This window comes from Cucumis sativus, chromosome 3 (genome assembly GCF_000004075.3).
Source record: "Cucumis sativus cultivar 9930 chromosome 3, Cucumber_9930_V3, whole genome shotgun sequence".
NCBI classification, from domain to species: domain Eukaryota; kingdom Viridiplantae; phylum Streptophyta; class Magnoliopsida; order Cucurbitales; family Cucurbitaceae; genus Cucumis; species Cucumis sativus.
Window position 1 is genome coordinate 11,850,436 of NC_026657.2, and position 21,190 is coordinate 11,871,625.

A 21,190-nucleotide genomic window follows, 5' to 3' on the forward strand; every position below is an offset into this window, starting at 1 on the left:
GGAGTCTCTCTGTCTCCATAATAAACAAGTGCTGGTGGCGTTTTCCATAGACAGCTTGAAAAGGAGTCACACCTAAGGATCGCTGGTAGGTAGTATTATACCAATATTCAGCCCAAGAAATCCACTTCTCCCACTCTTTCGGTCTCTTTCCACAAAAACAACGTAAATAAATTTCAACAGCTTTGTTGACAATCTCTGTTTGCCCATCTGTTTGTGGATGATAAGCGGTACTCCTATTCAACTTGGTATGATAAGCGGTACTCCTATTCAACTTGGTACCGGATAACCGAAATAGCTCTCTCCAAAACTTACTCAGAAATATTTTGTCACGATCTGAAAGGATGGATTTGGGAAAACCATGTAGTCTTACCACTTCCTTAATAAACAACTCAGCCACCACTTTAGCATCGAACGAGTGTTTTAGACTAAGAAAATGACCATATTTACTAAACCGATCCACCACCACCAAGATAACTTCATAAGACACGACTTTGGCAGTCCCTCAATGAAATCCATTGAAATATCTTCCCAAATTCTACTTGGAATCTCCAACGGCACCAGTAACCCCGCAGGTGTAAGGGCTGATGTCTTATTTCTTTGGCAAATGGCACATTCTTCACAATATTTCTTCACTTCTGATTTCATGTCATCCCAAAACAGCTCTCCCGTCAATCTTTTATATGTCCTCAAGAACCCCGAATGATCACCAATAACAGAATCATGATAAGTATGCAGAATGTTAGGGATTAACGAAGAAGTTCTTGCAATCACCACCTTCCTTTATATCTCAGTATCCCCTGCTGTAAGGAATAATTTTTAACTTCTTCTTCATTTTGTAGCTTCATGATTATTTCCTTCAACTTTTCATCCTTCTCTACTTCCTCCTTAATAGTTTTTAGATCAATCAATGTTGGGGCCATTAACTGATTAAGGGATACCGTAGGTGGTACTCGAGACAATGCATCTGGTGCCTTATTTTCCAAGCCGGGCTTATATACTACCTCAAAGGAATAGCCAAGCAATTTTGCAATCCGCTTCTGGTATTGTGGCTATATCACCCTCTGTTCCAGTAAAAATTTAAGGGAACGTTGGTCCGTCTTGACTATGAACTGCCTTCCGATCAAGTATGGTCGTCAACGTTGCACCGCCAATACTACTGCCATCAGCTCCCTCTCATAAACTGGTTTGGCTCGGTCCCTCATTGCCAATGTGTGGCTATAGAAGGCAGTAGGCCTCTTGTTCTGCATCAGCACTGCTCCCACTCCATACCCAGATGCGTTTGTTTCTACTTCAAATGGTATATTGAAATCGGGTAAGGCTAATATTGGTAGAGTCATCATAATGTCCTGTAATTTTAGGAAAGCCTGTTGAGTTTCATCAGTCCATTTAAACGATCCAGCCTTCAATAACTGAGTTAAAGGTGCTACAATGGAACCATAATGTTGTACAAATCGACGATAATACCCGGTCAGCCCCAAGAATCCCCTAATTTCTCGTACATTCGTCGGAATTGGCCACTGCTTGATAGATCTTATCTTCTCTGGATCTACTTCTACTCATTCCCCCGATAAAATGTGGCCTAAGTATTCCACTTTCGTATATGTGAAACTGCACTTCTTTTTGTTAGCATACAACTTGTGAGTTCTCAACACTTCCAATACCAACTCCACATGTTGACAATGTTCTTCTACCCCTCGACTATAAATCAGGATATCATCAAAGAAGACAAGGAAAAATTTCCTCAAGTATGATATGAAAACATTGTTCATTAAGGACTGAAAAGTTGTTGATGTGTTCGTTAGCCCAAAAGGCATTACTAGAAATTCATAATGTCCTTCATGTGTTCTAAATGCTGTTTTTTCTATATCTTGGTTACACATCCTAATTTGGTGATAACCAGCTTTAAGATCAATTTTAGAAAAAAGATTTGCTCCATTTAATTCATCAAACAGTTTCTCAATGATAGGGATAGGAAACTTATATGGAATTGTTATGTTATTGAGTGTCCGGTAGTCAACACAAAACCTCCAACTCCCATCCTTTTTCCTCACTAACAGCACCGGACTCGAAAAGGGACTTGTACTGGGACGAATGATTCCGGATGATAGCATTTCATCCACCGGTTTCTTCATCTCTTCCTTCTGTTGAAACGCATACCGATACGGTCTAACATTTACTGGATATGTTCCTCCCTTCAAGTGTATATGATGCTCGATATCCCTCCTTGGGGGTAATTCTTCCAGCCACTCGAACACATCTTGGAACCGAGTTATCACAGATTGAATTCTCTCCTGTCTAATGTTTGCCACTTCCTCTTCCTGTCGATCCATATTAATAATCCTTGCCTCTAGGGCTCTGCATTCCACCAAGTAACCTTGGCCTGAATCGGTCCAAGATTTATTCAGACTCTTCAAACTCACTTGAGTCTTTGTTAAGCTGGGATCTCCCTTAACTATCTCCTTCCTGTTTTCATGAAAGAAGGTCATGGTGAAAATTTTCCAATCCATTTCAGTCACTCCTAGAGAGTATAGCCATTGCATCCCAAGTATTACATCCACCCCTCCTAACTCCAATGGCAAAAAATTCTATATTACTAACCGTCAAGGTCAACTTCCACCCTCTCACATATTCCTTTCCCTTTAATGGCAGTTTCCGATCCAAGAATAACTCCATAATTGGAAGTCTCCTTCGTGTTCAATTTCAACATCGCCACCAGCTTGTCTGAAATAAAGTTATGTGTGGCCCCGCAGTCAATCAACACAATGACTTCCCTTCCTTGAATTTTTCCTCTAACTTTCATGGTACCAGGATTAGTCAGCCCCACCACTGAATTAATACATAACTCGACCACCCCTTCTATTTCGATGTTTAATTCCATAGTACACAACTCATTTTGCTCATATATGTCTTCCTCGATAATTTTTTCTTCTACATTATCTGCCCTGACCACAAACATTCGTAGCTCCCTGATCTCCTTTGCCTTACATTTATGTCCCGAGTAGTATTTCTCATCACATTTAAAACACAATCCCTTCTCTCTCTTGGCTTGAAATTCGGCATCTGATAGACGATTCGATGGCCCTTCCTTTTTGTTTTCATTGGTCGTCGATCCTCTCATCGTAATAGTTTTTATCGGAAATACAGTGTTACCTCTGTTTTCCTGATAATTATTTGCAGTATTTGGCTTAGTCTGAACATAGGGGTAATTTGAGAACTTTGCCCTAGCATATCCCGACAAATTTGCTTCCCTCTTTAAGATCTCCCTAAACTCTACTTTCTGAGCGTACTGCATCATTTGTGATAATCATGTCGGTCGACAAAATTCCACTTTTACCTTGATCCACGGTAACAGCCTTCCCATAAAGGTTTCCTCGACAATTTTCTCCTGAATATCCGATAAAGGGGCAACCAACTTATCGAAAAGATTCTGATATTCCTCTACACTTGAAGTTTTTTGTATTCGGAGAAATCGGCCATAAAGGGATCCTTTTCGTATCGAACGAAATCGGATTAACAATCGTTCCTTCAGATTTAACCAGTCAGTAAACTTATCTCTCTCCTCCTGAGAACGATACCAGTGCAGTGTCGGGCCCTCAAAACTAACCTGTGTATCTGAAAATATCGGTCTGCGCGAAACAACCACAAATCTGGATCATCTTCGTCGAAGACAAGCATCTCAACTTTTTTAATTGTGTCGATTAGAATTTCGGTCGTCGTTTTCATTTTTCTTTTCTTGATTTTCGTTTCGAATTGCTTTGCTAATTGAACCTTCTTCCTCCTTGGATTTCGTCGGCGAATTTTCTTGTTCCAGCGATTCGACTGCCTTACCACTCGTTGTTGATCGTTCTTTCGTCATCGATTCCATGAAGAACCACATCATCTGGTGAGTTTTCTCCGATTGGGCTTGTAAACCTTCCATATTTTTCGAAATTGTCGATAGTTTCTCTTCCATCGTGAGCAACTTGCGCAGTTCATTTTTAATACTGCTCAGTTCTTGATCGTGTGCTTCCATCTTCTCCTCCATTCTTGTTTGTTCCATGATTATTCTTTTTCCAAGATCAACGTGCTCTGATACCAATTTGTTAGAACTCAACCCTCCAACAAGAGTGTTTAAAAATATATGATCACTGTATTGATATAGTAAACGATACAAGATAGAAATCAAATTGATAAAAGAATCAATCGATGAAAAAAAGCAGAAAATGAAACTCCCACTCCATAATCCTACTTTTTCAATTCTCCATAATCTTACCTTTTCAATTCTCCACTGTGTTACCATTTCATTTTTTATAAAAAATTACTCTTTTATTTATCAAATGCGACTTGTTTTTTAATTAATTTAATAATCTTAAAAAAAATTTGTTTTTAATTTATTTTATTTACAAAATAAACTTTAAATAAATATTAATTGTGATTTGTTTATGCATTTAGTACTCGTATTTAATTTAATTTTTTAAAATTATTTTATGTCTTTTATTTGTTCTCTGCCTTTTCAAATATTTTATTTTAAAACCAATTCACATGTATCTAAACTATCTCTCATAAATTTGAGTTAAATAAATTTCTAAAAAATGAATTTTATTAAATTTATAGAAAAATCAAAACAAAATCAAATATTTTTTTTGGAAGTATTTAAACTTTAAATGTATACGAATTTTCTTTCTAAAAAAATCAATTTAACGGTGAGATTTGATTTAAAATTTATTTGAATTAAATTTTGAATCTAATTTTTAACCAAATTATGCTATATTTTTCCAAAATGTACTTTTTTTTCTCTTTCTTCTTCCTTATTTTTATATCTTTCATTGATTTATTATAATTCCGAAAACAACAATCCTTTAATTTATAAAGAGGAGAAAAAAAAAACATAATATTAAGATTGGAAGAAAACTGAGAATGTTTTATCCTTAAAAGGAAAAATAGTAATTTATTCAACAGAAACAATTACTTAAAAAAAAGTTCATATTGTATTTAAATAAATTAAGGAAAATTGTGTTACGAAAACTAAAACGATTTGGTAAATTAAATATACAAAATTTGTGTATTGGAGTTAGAATATGAATTTTTTTAAAAAAATTAATAATTTATTTACACATAACAATTACGTCAAAGAAATCTGTGTATTAGATTTAGAATACAAATTTCTTTAAAAAATCAATAAATTAAATCTGTGTATTAGATTTAGAATACAAATTTCTTTAAAAAAATCAATAAATTATTTGCACATGATAACAACGTAAAAAATGTTGGAAGTAGACGTCACATTTAAAGAAATTATTGAAAATTATTTTACGAAAATAAGATAATTTAGTAAATTAAATATACAAAATTTTGGTTGGATTTAGAATATGAATTTTAAAAAAATAAATTTCATAAAACTACATACATAACTATTCCCTCACACACATCTTTTATCACAACCCTTCATATATAACCCTTACCCTAAACACATTTTATCATAATTATCTCATAACTCTTTCTACATAACCTTTTTCCCAAACACATATATATTATCATGACACTTAAGTTTATCATAACACTAACCCTCCATAACCCAACCCTTCTCCCAAACACACCCTAAGGTACATGGTAACCATTAGTCACGTATCCGGACACAAACTTGTTGATTTTGAATTTCAACTTAAGCAGCATGTTTTGTGCCTGTCCTAGATTTAAGGAGAAAAAAACATTTCATCATATCTCATATTCGTATCCATGCTTTTCAGATAAGTAATAACAAATAGAAATAACATAATATCCACAAAACTAATAACAAATCATTTACCACTTCGTCGTCTACAGAAAACGAACCTCAAAAAACAAATTAGCAAAGCTTGAAAGCAGATGTATGGATGCTTACAGGAAGGGAATATGCTATCTAAAGTATTGAATGCAACTAAAATTGATTCTAGCACCAACGTTCTGAGACAGTAAACCATATCATTTCTTTACAAAATAAACTATTATCAACGTACTTGGCCGTGAAGATCCTTCAGCAAGTGGTAGGCGGCTTCGTGTCAGATGCAGAGTCTTTTGAGCTTTGAGGAGATACGGACCCTTTCATTCTTATGTCTCCTGCCTGTTGTTGCTGAAGCTGATGCAGTTGTTGGTATTGAAAATGCTGTTGCTGTTGCTGTTGGGATTGTATTTGAAGTTGCTGAAACTGTTGGGCAGTTAACAAAGTATGCACTGCTTGATTGTTTGGAGCATAGAACTGTTGGCCGGCTCCAAAGGAAGCAAAGTTTGTAATTGATCTACCGTTTGGCATTGCTTGACCAGTCAAGACTTTCAGATGCTGAATTTCTTCTTTCAGTGCTTCATTTAAAGCTGTCAAAAGAGAAAAACTGCTAAGATGGCCACTTTAATGGAAGATTGAAAATTCCAACTTTTATCGACTTTTACCCTAAGCTTTCGATTCCATTTATTGAGACATTATATTAGAATACCGGTTACAATTTTCACCCCTTAAGCATGTCGGTGAAACACAATGTAAAAATCTCTCTCCAATCCCACTTCAAAGAATATCCAAACTCCCACAACAAATGCAGAAAATTGAGTTCAATCAAATCAATAATCACGATAGACTATTGAATGAGTATAAAAAAAATTAAAAAAACTCCATGAATTTGGACAAAACAAAAATTCACTTGGGTGTCTTTGGGTTTAGGGTTTACTAGTCCAAAGTTTGATGTTTAATTTGAAAAAAATGAAAATTTAAATTACATATTGGCTTACCTGCCAAGTTGAATGGTAAATTGAGTTTTTTTTCTTTATGTTTGGTCACATGATCTAATTATACATATACATTCGTATGATTTCTGTGGAGGAATATAAATCACAAGAATATTGAAGAAAAAGACAATTGATAGACTGTGCCATATACTATCTATCTAAGGCATCTAGAAAAGCCTCTAGGTTCATTCAAGCAACAACTTTTGTTCATCTAGAAAAGCAAGATCTATTGCAAGTTAGATCTCGAAATACTGGTCTGACAAATAATAAATTCTAGACTCGAAAAGAAATTTGAAAATAACATTTTGTATGAAATCTTCCTCCCACATCTAACTTCCTCTCATAGCCTAGTCAAGGCAACTCTTCCTCATTTTTTAAATGGAAGCCTTCTTTGAAAGAAAATGAAAGAATACAGAGAAAAAAAAACTTATTTATGGACATACCCAGATCCCACAACAAATAACACACTTTCGACTCCTCTAAAGATTCAATTGTGTATCTCCCCTAAGACTGCACAACACAAATAACACACTTTGACTTGCCATAAGAACCTTCCATTCTCTTAAAATGGCCAGATGGCTAAGGAAGTTCTTGATCATCTCATTGAAATCTCTACGCTGGGCTAACAGAATACCAAATGAGGGGTAACTCCTGTTCAATAACTACTTAAATATTAAATTAGAAGCAGCAGTGTACCACTCCCAGCTAATAACCTCTCCAAATGAAAACACAAAAAAAAGAAATTATAAGATCAACAGAATCTTATCCTCACACTTTGCCATTAAGCCAAATAGAAAAGTTGGCACCTTCTTGCTTAAAGAGGCCTTCCTCCTCCGGAAGCCTTATGTTAGGTACTTAAGCACGTTGGAAAACCACATCCCAAAAGCCAGCTATTGGGGTGGGAGAGCCAAGCCACTTACTAGCTATTTACTAGTTTTTCCCCTTATGATAACAATTACCAATATTCTCCTAATAATCCTAATATTCCCAACTGGGGCCTTACATCTTATCAATCAATACCGAACAACTACATCTATATCTACATTCGCTAATTGCATTAAGTACCTCACTAGTCATTGCTACCCATGTTCTTAAGATGATTTGTATAAACCAAGTATGGCTTCAGAACAACTCATTTATTTTTTTTCTCTCAACAAAACACATCATAACCTTCAATCGTGAATGAGCTAGGTACTACTGCATCATTTGACCAATTTTTCTTTCTGTTTAACTCTAGTGCATGTCCAATCAAGTCATTTCATTACGATACCAAGCCTAATGGAGCTGATACAGCAGAAGCTCCTATGGAGTAGTATGAGGAGTTCAATACTAGAAAGCAGCTTTGGACGTCTGTGAAATGTCTAAAATGCATACAAACATTTCTTCAAACAAGTAAATGCATTTGCTATAATAGCTACAAAGTAGGGAGATTAAATACGGAATTAAAAGAAGGCAAAATATAAATGCGGCAGTCACCTATAAAAAAAGCAATCACAGGGAAGGAGGCCCTTACCGTCTTGCAGGTGAACCTGCTGTTCCATTGTCTGCAATCGCAGCTTTAGTTCACTGTTCTCGGCAGTGATACCATTTGCATCTCTCTGGTTGTAAAAGGACAAAAAAAATGTAAACATTCCACAAGTGAAATGGAGATAAAATAGACCGTGGGACTCTAAAGATGCGAAAACATAGAATAAGTATCCAAAAATTTGCATATAAGGACATTAAACTAAAAGTTAAATGATAATATGCCAATCAACCTGTAAGAGGGTCAACTGAGTAGACAAAGAAGTTGCCTCTGTTTGCAAAGTTTGAACTTTCCGTTCAAGCTCAGCAATGTACCGCATCTTTCTTTCCTTTGACCGTGCAGCCGATTGTCTGTTTGCCCATATCCTATGCATTGGACAACAGAGAAAATTACAAACACAATAACTAAAAGACAAGGAAAACAGATATGAAACTCTTTTCAGTCTCAAACATGAAAAGATTGGAGGAAACGTCTTTAGCATGGAGAGGAAGCATGCTGAAGAACAAAACCCAGGCCCTTAAGATAAGAGAGCAGAGAAACATAGTCCATAATCAAATACAGTAGATTTTCTAAGCTGAGTCACTGCTTGACACAAGATTGTGTTCCATTTTTCTCAAGCAGAAAAACATCAAGGTCTTGATATTTTCTGAACTGTGATAATAGAAGGGGCTGTTTTGTTTTCTTTGAATATTTGATTATCTACGTTAATTCATTAAAAGTGAAACTACAAGGAAATGCATAATACAGTACAAAGAGTATACAATGCCCAACCGAAAAGAATCATACCTACTCATCCTAATATAAGCAAAGTTTTGTTTAAAATAACGTGATTCAATGCCAACAAGGGGAGGCCCCCAGAGTCTATCATTTGTTTAAATCAAACATCGTAGTAATGTCACATACACACACGGAATGGTGAAGAAATAACCACAATGAAGAAACCACGAAACTAGTAATAGTAGTTTCTAAGCAACCTTATCTGTTCTCAAACATTGACAAGAAACACTTACATGCCTGATACCATAAACAATGAAAGTAAGTTGCATTACACAAATAAAATGAAGAGCAAAGATGATTCAGACTAGAAAATGAACAAACATAGCAGCGTGCAGAATCTCTTATGCATATATCATAGAAGAATACGAAAGGAAAAGTAAACAAGTGATCAGTTTCTTTACATGTCAAGCAAAAATTGAAAGGAGTCTGAAGAAAATATACCTTTTGGCACGTTTGGGGTCAATCAACGCAAGCTCAGCAAGCTTTGCAGCTGACATGGCTTTCTTGGCATCAGCTGCAGAGGCTTCGTCAGACCCAGAGACAAGCATCTCAGGCTTAATGTTTGTCAAGCCATCCATGGACTGGCTATGCTGATGTCTAACTCTGGGTCTCTCCTTCAATCCAACAGCAATATCATCTGTAGAAGTTGCTGCTGCTTCTACAAGGGGAGACGATGAGTCACCCACTTGATTTGCAGAAGTAGCAGTCGAGGAATTGAATTTATCCATGTCAAGGTACATGGACAACAAATCTTCCTCAGTATCATCAGAAAGAGAAGGCCCATCAGCCCCGCCAATGATACCAAGGTCACTATCGAAACAAATATCATCTGGGAGGGTCAGGATCTCTGAGTGGGCACGCCTATGACCAACATTTCTCCGTGGATTTTCAGGCATCCGACTAATATCATTGCTGAACCGAGTGGAATCGTTGGACAATCCACGGCCAGATTGACCCCAATCAGAATTAGTACTCGGAGCCAATGGAGGGAATGACATGGAAGACGAAGTTGCCTCAGATTTTCCATTGAAACTACTTTCAGCAGATGAAAAACCCGAGTAACGACTTGATTGGTGCAGAAATCCTCCCCCTCCTCCCCCATGGCTTTGGGGCTTTTCCTTGTCCATCAGCTAAAAACAAGCAACCAAATAAAAAAGAAACTCAAAAGTGACAGATTCTTCTTCCCTCCGAAGCAACAAGCAGATTGAATCAACCCCCGAAACCAATGCACATTACGAATCAAGTTACTGAAATCAACAGAAGGAACAAAAAGAATAAAAGCGTAAATTGCAGAAAACCAAACAATAACCAGAGATCTGAGTCATCAATGTATTCAAAATGGGTCGAGAAAATCAAAGCCTCCCAGAAGAACAGTGATTTAGATTGGAACCCAGAAGGAAACAGGACAAAAAACGTTTCGAAAAAGTCTTACAGAATGCAATAATAGAGCAGAAGAAATAAAACCCAAGTGAAAAAATGTTAATAAAACAAGGAAAAATGGACGAAGCTCGAAAATGGGTGTTGAAGAAATGGAATCAAAAGCCCTCAAAACAAACGGACATTACGAATCAAGAGGTGGAAACGGAAGGAGGAGAAAGAAGAAGAACAGACAAGAGGGAAGGAACAGAAATGAAAATGGTAAATGAATAAAGGAATGGAATTGAAAAATGGATATGAAAATTAGGAGAGTGAAAGAAGAAGCAGAGGGAAGAGAGAAAATGAGAGAGATGGATGATGATGATAATGGAGTTTTGAGAAAGACAGCTGTAGAGAAAGACGGAATCGGGTCCGAATTTACGCCATCGACCAAAAGTAAATGGTTAGCCTTTCCATTTTCCTAACAGAATCAAAACATAATTCTCTTCTTTTTTTTCTTTAATTAATTCAACCAAATGTATTTTGATTGAATCCGAATAACTCCAATTATTAACCCATATTATGAGAATTGGGTTATGTTAAGTTAAAATATGAGTTAGATTGATATATAAACTTTCAATTTATTGTATGAAATTTTAAATTATGTATGTTTAAAATTTAAATGTAACAATTTCGAAAAAACACTGTACAACTCGACAATCTAAATCAACTCATACATTTACGGATTGAATTGGGTTAGAAACATGTTATTTGGGTTGTCAACTCAAATAATCCAAAAACATGGATTTGATTGAGAATGTGTCTCAACCTAACTCAAACCGATTTCACTCAATATATTAGGATCCAAAGTTCAATATACCAATGTTTTTTATTATATATCAATCAAAATCTATAAATGAAATCGTTTTTGAACTTTTATATTTATAAATATTTTTAATTTGTATTTACATTTGAAATAATTTATCAAAAATATAATTTTTGGTCTCTATGTGTTAGATTGAGTTTCTATATTCCTATGTGTTAAATTATTATATATATATATATTTTTTTATGAAGTTGAGGGTGAATCATATTATGAATTTTCATTGACATATGATATTTTCACGTTTTGTAAGGATTTAAAGTCCATATGAAAAATGATTTGATATTTGTATTGTGTCATCAAAAGTTCTAAAACAACATAAGAAAATATGCAACAAAATGTCTCTATGTAAATACTGTATAAATAATAAATACCTTAGCTAGTTTAAAAAATTATAAAATGTTTATTTACTATTTTAAATTTATTTTTTTATAATCTTCGTAAAATATCCATCAATATCTTATTTCGATATCGATATTTTAAACATTAGTTTTAGTGTAGTTTTCAAGATATTTTTTTCATAATTGAATTTTGTATCGATTCGATCTATAGTTTTTATAATTTAACGTTATCCTTAATGTCAATTTGATTAAATTAAAATAGATAAAAATATCATTTTTATTTATATATTTTAAAAGGTTCAATTTTACTCTTTTTACTCCCGATAGTTCTTTAGTTTTATTATCTATAAAATTTTAAAATATATTTTGATGTTGTTTTTTCATTCCATGGATATTATTATTAATTAATCGATTTGGATAATATAAATTGTGAGTGATTAAATTAGAAATTTATTAAAAGTATATAGAATATTTCACCCTTTAAAGATGTAAATATTAAATTTAACCTTAAAAACAATCATATCTTAACCTTAGAAACAATTATAAAATTAACTAATCCAAAAAAAAAAGTAAATATGGAGTGAACAATTTGAGATTAAAATAATAAATCTTTCTAACATAGTAATCAAATTCAAACAAAAACATGATGTAAAATAATCTTAAAAAATTCGGAGTCTAAATTAAAATTAAAGTTATAGTATGTATAATAATATATATATATATATATATATATATATATATATATATATATATATATATATATATATATATTAATATCATTCCATTTTCCACCATACTTTTTATCTTTGGAATAAATATTAATTAATTTGGAAGAGCATTCAATTCATCCGACAATTTTACTTAATTTTTGGGTTCTGTTATTTATTTATTTATTGTTATTATTAATATGAAAACAATGAGTAAAAGGAATATTTTGACTTTGTTGGGTTAACCTTTTTATTAACTTTTATATCTACTTTTTCAAACATTTAAAAATATATATATAATAAAATCTATTAAATTTTAAATAATTTATTTAGTATTCAAAATTAGTTTCAAATTTTAAAACAAGTAATTCTATATTGTTGTTTTTGTTCTTCATTGTATTTTATAAAATTATAAAAAAATTGTTGATTCACTATTCACAAATTTTGAATAAAAATGATTTTATTCAACTTTAAATTTGAACTTATAGCTAATAAATTTACATTATTTGATTTTTTTTATTAAAAAAAACTCAATTTTGTTAATAACAAAGGCATGTTTGAAACATAATAATGATCACACATCAAATAAAAAAATGACTAGAATAAAGTTTAACAATTTAAAATATTTTTTCTTATAAAAGTTAAAAATATAGAGATTTATAAAAACATTTTTGAAATTTTGATTATTATAAAATGAAGATTAAAATATGTGGTCAAATGGTGAATAGACATAGAGGTACATAGGGGACACCTATGACAAATCTCAATATCCAATTTGAATTATGGGGTAGGTTTTTACTTATATATTATATATATTTCTTACATTTTAAAACTATTATTTTGACTCTTGACTTTATAAATTATATAAAACCCATCTTATGAATCTTATGGTAGATTTCACATTAATTTAAATATATATATAAAACAAAAACATCCAATTCATAAGTATGGGGAATTCCATGTTAGGTTAGAAACCAAAGGATCATAAATTCAGGTATTAACATCAAACAATATATCGATGATCTCTCACTCTCACTATCGAAAATAGCCAACTCAATAAGTTTTATCATGTAGTCTTATCTCATAACCAAGTTGACAAAAAGAAGAGTAGTAACTGATCTATCTTATAAATGTTTGAATCATCTTAGTCTTTTCAATATGAAATCTTGAACATATTTATGAATGGTCTTAAGTAGAGTTTGAGAATCATATTGAGCTCAAACAGTTTGGAAGCACACTTCATCCACAATCTTGAGCTCAAATTTGAAGGGTCAAAGCTTCAACTTCACGTGAACTTTTCGTCACTACCTCACCCTAAAAATTTCAAACCACATACCTTAGATCCATGCCTAAAAGAGCAACTTGTCACATTATAAGTGATATACTAAATTCTTCTTTCTTGTGAAAAAAATTACAGAAAAATAAAAAATTAATGAACTAGAAAAGTGAATGAAATTTGAAGTTTACATGAATGAATGAAAATTAGGATATGGTTAATGTTTTAACCTTAACTTGATGGTGTTCAACAATTTAAAATATAGTTTGAGAGTGTTTCAAAAGTTATATTGAGCAATTGTGAAGCAATTCGGTTTTGTCTAAAATGACTTATTTTTAAAATTAAGCACTCAGAAAACTAAAATCAAACTAATTAGAAAATAACTGGTAAAAAATGGCAATACACAGAATAATTTGACTGATGGATAACAAATGTACTTGAAATGATTGACTATTGACATTAACATTGACACATACTCAAATGATATATTTATTATTTGGGAAGTACCATTCAAACACAAACTTCTTAATCAATAAAACATTTTATCTTAGTTGAGTTGTCATTTGGTTTGACATTGTTGTTTTTATTTTGGGAACTTAAATTGGAGTTCAACGTATTAAACATTGAATGCACTTTACAAGCACATGATTCCTGAGATGGAATAAAAGTATCATTCTATATTCCTGATTGTTGTGTCAATTATGCCTTTGGTTTATCACTCTTTTCTATTATTTAATGTAAATAATTTTTTTTTAAAAAAACATGATTCAAATTCCAAAACAAAAACCAATACTTTTAAAACTATAATCTTACTCGAGAATCATTTTAGATTTGAAAGTTACGTTTTTGTTTCACATAACTATTTGCCTTTCACATTTCTAAAACAGAAAGCAAAGTTTTGAAAACAAAATCAACTTTACTTGTTGATTTATTTATTTTGAATAAACCATGGCTCGAAATCAACCTCTATAGTTTGATGGCTCAAAATATTCCATTTTTAGATTGTGTAATAAATTAACTGTTGATTTTGATTCTCTACTTCTCTAAGTTTTTCATTCCTGTTCAATAATTCAATGTACCATTTCCCATTTCCCATTTCCATATTCAGAGTTGTGGTTGGACCCATTCCAATGTAATTCATATCTACTATAACTTTATTTGATTTGAATAAGATTTTACATCAATCTATATGCTAATTTACTGCATTCATTGTAGTCTAGAATAATGTTTTACATTATGTTATTTAGTGTAGCTTTATTTTATATGTAAAGGTAAATAAAACCTATCTTATTCAATTATGTTTTCAATTTTATTGAGAAATCCTAATATGAAAATCTCTAAAATCCTTTGAAACTTATTTTAAGATTCTTTCTATTCATAAAAAAAGAAATATAGCTAATGGATCATATAATCAGATATTAGAGGTGAACAGGATTTTTTTTTCTCCTTATAATAAAAGATGAACTGAGTTAGACTTATCATAAAACATTTGAATGGCTGTAAATGTAAATATCAATAAAAACAGTAATCAACTTCAGTTAACAAAACTCTAACTGAGAATCTTTCAAGACAATCAAGGAGGATATAATCCAGAATTTTAAAAAATTAAAGACCAAAATGAGAATTACCAAATATATATATATATATATATATTCAGTACTATTATACATACTTCTTCCTGTTATGGGTTATGAGTTACAAACTAAGCCAGTACCACAGCAGGAAAGGTGTAAACCATTCATTTTCAAATTCCTTTAATCACACTTCTTTTTTTTTTTTTATGTTTATAAGTGTCCAAATTAGGTTACGTACACTTCAATTAATTTTATAGAATTTTAAATAAAGTAAAATGCAGATTTTAAGAAAATGCTTTAGGAGAAAGTCATTCCAAACCGACCTTAATTTAATTGACATCTATCAATGTATCCAACGGCACACAATCAACCTGCTAAAAGCAAATAAGATCATGAAATATATTATAAAAAAAACCACTCTCACACAATCGAAACTCACATATAGTGGAAAGTTGAGGGAGGTGGGGGAGTTATGTGCACACAATTCAGATCTTTGTACATTAGAGTTTAGCAATCAGATCAGAAGATGTAGGTTGGAACCTGGAGAGGAAACCTTGCCACTTGAACTTCAAAGGGGCTGCCTTCTGGATATGCCAAGCTGAAAATTTTATTTCTCATTAGACAAATGGCAGAATTTAGTTATATCGAAACACGAGTTTACTCAGCTGAACGTCTAAGTATACACAAATGCACCATGTGATATATGCATACATTATAAGACACAACAGGAGATGCAAATGCAACTGATAAGACTGTGGATGCAAAATACATCCCCAGACATACAATCCATCCAATTCATTTCAGGTAGAAACTGACCTAACTTAAAAACAAAAACTTAACCAATAATTTAACCAAAAAAAAGGAAGAAGAAGAAGAAGAAGAAGAAGACAGAAGGCATAAAAAATAATAATTAAAAAAACGAAAAGTTCCATGGGTCATTGATCAATTAAAAAACAAGGATAAAACCTAAAAGAAATAGAAATAATAAGAAGAAGAAGAAAGAAAACAGAAGATATGCCAAAAAAAAAAAGTAATCATTCAAAAGAAAACTAAAAGAAAATTCTGATATTTCAAGCCATAGCATCGATCAGTACTCATTCTCAAGCCACAACAAAGGCCATCTTGAAGGCCCCAAACCAAACATAATAACTGAGAACTGTACAAAGAGCAAGGGGGCATGACGTGCACCAAAATAAAACTCAAGTGTAATGTGATGGGAAAAATTCTTTAACTGGACATTCCCCATGGCTTAACTGCACACATTCATACATAATAGGATAGATAAACCATACTCAATCATGGAGAACAATAATCACATCAAATGTCAAGTAGAATGATAATGGACATAAACCACAAGGAAAATAAAGCAGACAGGGAAAAGAGCCGCAAATCCAGAGTTATAGACAAGAAATCATGAAACGAAAAATCGAAGAATAGATCATATATATATATATATTAAGTACCTGCCGGGGACAAATGTAAAAGACCCTTCAAGTGAGCCCACTGACGAATAAAGAGATGAGCAACTCTCGTAGACAAATTCTTCTCCCGGCTTCAAGAGGGGAAACTGAAAACCACAAAACATGGTGGAAGAACGATGAAGAGGATACATTCATAGCAAGAAGATAAATTCTTTGTAAACTATAGGTGAATCTTCCAGATATTAAGGTACATATTGACTTCCCTCCAACTACTTCTGCAATTTCCTCAATTAGGGGGAGTTCTTGTTTTCATTTCACTTAATGCAGATTAGATAAAGCATCCATTAGTATAAAACAAGGATAAAGTACCAAGTACTGGGCTTCAGATTTTCATTCATGAGCAATTTCCAGCTGTCGACTTAAGTATCCTTGAGCACGCCAACCATATCAAATTTCAAATTTAAGCCCCAGCACCAGAGGTTGATCATTCATTAATGGGTCTTCAAGTGTTGGTTAATCCCACCTTCTTAACATCTCTCATAATGCATGCAATTCAAAAGAGGAGTAAAGAAAATAAAGAATGAATGCAGGGTGGACACTCCAATGCACCAAATAACTATTCTCTTTTTGTGCGGTGTCTGGTGCATAGAGTTCCCAGTCCCACCAAGCATCAAGGTTTTTCTTTCTTCACTTTTGAAATTACATGTCCAACCCAACCAACCTCTATCAATAATTTTCTAAACAAGGAAATCTTATTCTACCTAGACAATTACTATTTACCATGTTCTGAAACCATAGAACTTATGATTTATGAATACCTAATCATCAAATTAAGTAATTAAAACAAATTGAATCAACAAAAAGATAAACAAGTTCCACAATGTCAATCATTACATAGAACATGAAAGAAAAAGGCTCAAATTCCACTTTGTTCCCAGCTAGGTGGGTTGTGTGGTTCTTTCCTTTCAACCACAGTTCCCAGCACTTTTACTAGGGTGTATTCCCCATGATTTGTTAACTAACCATGATGAGTAATAGAATTACCTTTCCAATAACGGCCTCGCCGTCAACTATTGAAATCACATGATCATTAGCTCGAACTTTCCAATGTCTAAGATGCAACTGGCAAGAGTTGAATATCATCCCATTTATGATGCAGCCTTCATCTTGTAATGACATACGGATTGAATATGCAAATTGATGGTTGCCACTGCTATCTAGGATATCAGTCGATTCCGGGAGAAAGATAGCAGAAGCACGAACCTGAAAGCCAGAATTGATTGAGAAACTTCAACCTTATTTGCAATATGCACTTGAAAAAAGGCTCTCCATAGGAACAATAAGGTGCTATTTTTTTTAACCACAAGATCAAATAAATATAATGACCTACATTGCTCGTTACTATACTGGAACCATGGAGAAAAAGCCAAAATAAAAAAAATACAACTTACCCTGACACCATTGGTTACTGCAGTAGAGCATAATGGAGGTTCTTCCGGAAAAAGAGAGATGCTTCTAATGTTTTTAATTTCACGAAGCTTGATAATACCATTTTCTAAGCGCCGAACATGCTCTTCTAGCCATAATAACATAGCATCTTGTTGCTGTTCTGTGTTACACTCATGTACTGAGTTTATCAATGCACCAGGTACACATGGGATCATTTCTCCATCATCACGAAGTTTTGCAGTACCCACAAAGAGTTGTCCAGAAGCGCAATTAAGGAAGAAGACCTTCTCAGTGAATGTAGAAGAGGAAGCTACAACAATAAACTTGGATTTCCTTGAAAAACCAACATCTCGAATGATTGATTTAGTTTCAAAGACCACCTGTCTTAAAGGCAACAAATAGACATTTACAGTCTCACCATAGAAAGTGTATCCCCCGATTAAACCCAATGGAAAGCCTCGAATACTATCAACATATCCGCCTTTTAACTCTTGACCATTGTGAAAACGATAAAGGATTCTTGTTGGAAGAGGTAGCTTCACTTTCAAAACATTTTCCAATTCTTCAATGTCAGCTTCTGATGCACCATCCCGAAGTGTCCTCAAAGCCTCAGGAAAATTAGTACTCAACCAGTTTTTGAGTCTATCCCAACATCTCTTAACTCGCTTGACTAGAGGCCAAGGATACATCCCAAAAGCTCTGCGCCATACTTGATACGTCTCCTAAAGAGAGAGATAAGTAATTCAAAAATAGTATTTCATATTATCGACCTGTCTTAATTCACCAATTGACCCAAAAGCTTAAGCTAGTGGATAAGGGTAAATTTAATATAACATCTAGCACTTCCCTCACTTAGAAAAAGAGCCAAGCAAGTGTAAATATATATTAATTGGAGAGAAAATAACATTGCAGGGCTTAAATCCAGAACATCCTGAAGCAACTTGCTCTGGTACCATTTCAAATTAACAGTTGACCTAAAAGCTTAAGCTGATGGGCGAGGACAATTTAGTATAATATCTAACATTATGCAATGAACTGAATGAACCAGCAAGGTACACTACATGAAAACCTACCGTATCACTCGGCTGCCTATGGATTGATATAGTCTAAGATATAAAACTCTAAACAATTGAGTTAAGCATATAGGAACAGGCCAATACTTCCAAAGATCAAGAAATACAGGTACAACATGGATACTAAGAGGGCAATAAATATCCTAAGAATATAGTAAAAAAATCCATGAAATACCAATAAAGAACACCATTGACAATAAGGATTTACGTTATTTCACCCCCGATTCAAATAATTTGCTCCTTATTTTCACGACCATTACAGATTATCCAGACGAATTGAAAAAATCTAGCATAGCCATTGAGGAAGATTGCAAGTTTAAATAGAGGACAGGAGTCTAACCTTGAATGAAGGAATTGGGTTTCCCAAATGATCAACTGGGTCGGTGAGGTTGAGGTCCTGGTTGCAGAATTTCTTCCACAGAGAATCTTCGGACGCTGAAGACCGGAATTGGCGGCTAACACAAGCAGCTATGGCAGAATCTTTAGGGCCTAATTTCGCAAAAACCAGGTGAAGGAAAAGATCATCAACCCCCTCCAACTCCATTGCTCTTTCCGACGACTGAGTTAAGCGGCGTCGCTTCTTCTGGGGGTAGATATGGAGATTCCAAGCGTCGTTGTCTCCCTCAGCTTTGGCTAATGCCTTGATGCCATTTTTGTTTGGAAAGACAAATTTGTTGGAGATTTTTCATATAAACATTACAACCCAACCGAATCGCTAAAATTTACCCAAAAAAAGCAGTTGGGTATGCAAATTCCTCATATCGATCTTCTTAATAACAAGTTTTTCAAACCTTCCTTTTATTGTTCTTCTAGAATCCCGTAGGGTCAAATCAACTTTTTTTTACCCAAATTCTTTGATGAGTTTTTATTGATTTTTGTTCTTTCTTTCTTGTTTGGTGTGCAGATGAAACACATTTTTATGATCAAGGAATCAACTTTATGTCCATGTTAGATCACACTATCACACTATCACATGATGTATCTTGTTCAAGGATGTAGTCCTAATGTGATGGTCATTGTTATCACTGTTTTTATTTTTCTGCCTGATAAAAACAAAGATTGTGATAGAAATGATCATATTAGTGCTATATAGTTATCCTTTAACTTATAAATGTTTCTTCTGTTTTCAAGCAATTAGTTGGTTTTCTTGAAAAAAATCAAGATTGAAATAGAAATGACATCATGTTAAACTACATAAACATGATCACCTGTAGTGATAAGTTATAAAATGTGTTAAATTTCATGCGTTTTGTGAGCGTGGGTGAAATCCAAAAGACCATTCTCTCTTTTCCACTTTTGTTTATAATTTGTTAACAAATGTTTGCTCTATTAGAAATGAATAAAGATGCAAGGTAAAAACGGTTCAAACAACAAAAATTGGTATCAACTCGAGCCGGAATTAGTTTCAAAATGAAAGTTTTGATTGATGTATATAGAAAGAAAATCATATTTAATTAATTTTAGATTTTGTATAAACCAAATTAATATACTCAACCAACATATATTACGTGTTCTCAATGGATATAATTAATCTCAATGATAGTACAAGTTCATAAATCTTAGAGCGTAATCCAAAATGCTAAAATAATCAACAAGTCAAACTCAATCCACAACCACTCGTTTTTAGATTAAGCAAATGAAAAATCAAGTTGCATCGATTGAATTCTTAGTTAATTTATTCATAGCGGTTCAGTTCGCTTAGTATGTTTGTTCATCTCAATTTTTTATAATTCTAAAATGTAATACAATGAGTTTGACACTTTAATCGACCTGAAGAAAATCAATTGAACTCCCAACCTAGGATTTTAGATCGAATACCAAAAATTCGAGTTGGTCAATTGATGCTAGTTAGAGAAGAAACAAAGGAGAGATTTTGACTAATTGTAAAGATGTTATAGTGGTGCATTTGCATGCGTTTTATGCTATCATATACTCATATATATCTCATATGTCCAGTGTACAAATAATAATGATATTGATTGTATTTATGCCTCATTCTCCTTTTATAATAAAATTATTCTCTACTCAAAATAGATGATACATATCTATACATATATTCCTCGTCCAAATTAACAA

At 33.1% G+C, this 21,190-nt stretch overlaps 2 protein-coding genes across 2 annotated transcripts; both read right to left on the reverse strand.

Moving 5' to 3' along the window:
* Positions 1–5,697: 5,697 nt before the first annotated feature.
* LOC101212010 (probable transcription factor PosF21) lies at positions 5,698–10,820 on the reverse strand. The gene is made up of 4 exons (XM_004147610.3): positions 9,476–10,820; positions 8,490–8,622; positions 8,246–8,330; positions 5,698–6,327 (listed from the first exon to the last, which is right to left on the reverse strand). The coding sequence occupies exons 1-4, from the start codon at positions 10,159–10,161 to the stop codon at positions 5,993–5,995; spliced, it is 1,239 nt and encodes a 412-aa protein (XP_004147658.1). The 5' UTR covers positions 10,162–10,820; the 3' UTR covers positions 5,698–5,992.
* A 4,647-nt stretch (positions 10,821–15,467) lies between these two features.
* LOC101212250 (F-box protein SKIP16) lies at positions 15,468–20,011 on the reverse strand. The gene is made up of 5 exons (XM_011652810.2): positions 19,455–20,011; positions 18,044–18,763; positions 17,637–17,855; positions 16,635–16,738; positions 15,468–15,769 (listed from the first exon to the last, which is right to left on the reverse strand). The coding sequence occupies exons 1-5, from the start codon at positions 19,656–19,658 to the stop codon at positions 15,691–15,693; spliced, it is 1,326 nt and encodes a 441-aa protein (XP_011651112.1). The 5' UTR covers positions 19,659–20,011; the 3' UTR covers positions 15,468–15,690.
* Positions 20,012–21,190: the final 1,179 nt, after the last annotated feature.

What these genes read in the sequence shown, in the direction of transcription:
- LOC101212250 (XM_011652810.2), bottom strand. Translation starts at nt 19,658, where the DNA reads ATGGAGTTGGAGGGGGTTGATGATCTTTTCCTTCACCTGGTTTTTGCG. An exon ending in ACCCAATTCCTTCATTCAAG is followed by an intron (nt 18,764 to 19,454) that starts GTTAGACTCCTG and finishes CTCTCTCTTTAG; the next exon opens with GAGACGTATCAAGTATGGCG. An exon ending in GCGAGGCCGTTATTGGAAAG is followed by an intron (nt 16,739 to 17,636) that starts GTAATTCTATTA and finishes TGTGGTTTTCAG; the next exon opens with TTTCCCCTCTTGAAGCCGGG.
- LOC101212010 (XM_004147610.3), bottom strand. Translation starts at nt 10,161, where the DNA reads ATGGACAAGGAAAAGCCCCAAAGCCATGGGGGAGGAGGGGGAGGATTT. An exon ending in GACCCCAAACGTGCCAAAAG is followed by an intron (nt 8,623 to 9,475) that starts GTATATTTTCTT and finishes TCCAATGCATAG; the next exon opens with GATATGGGCAAACAGACAAT. An exon ending in GCAGGTTCACCTGCAAGACG is followed by an intron (nt 6,328 to 8,245) that starts GTAAGGGCCTCC and finishes CTCTTTTGACAG; the next exon opens with CTTTAAATGAAGCACTGAAA.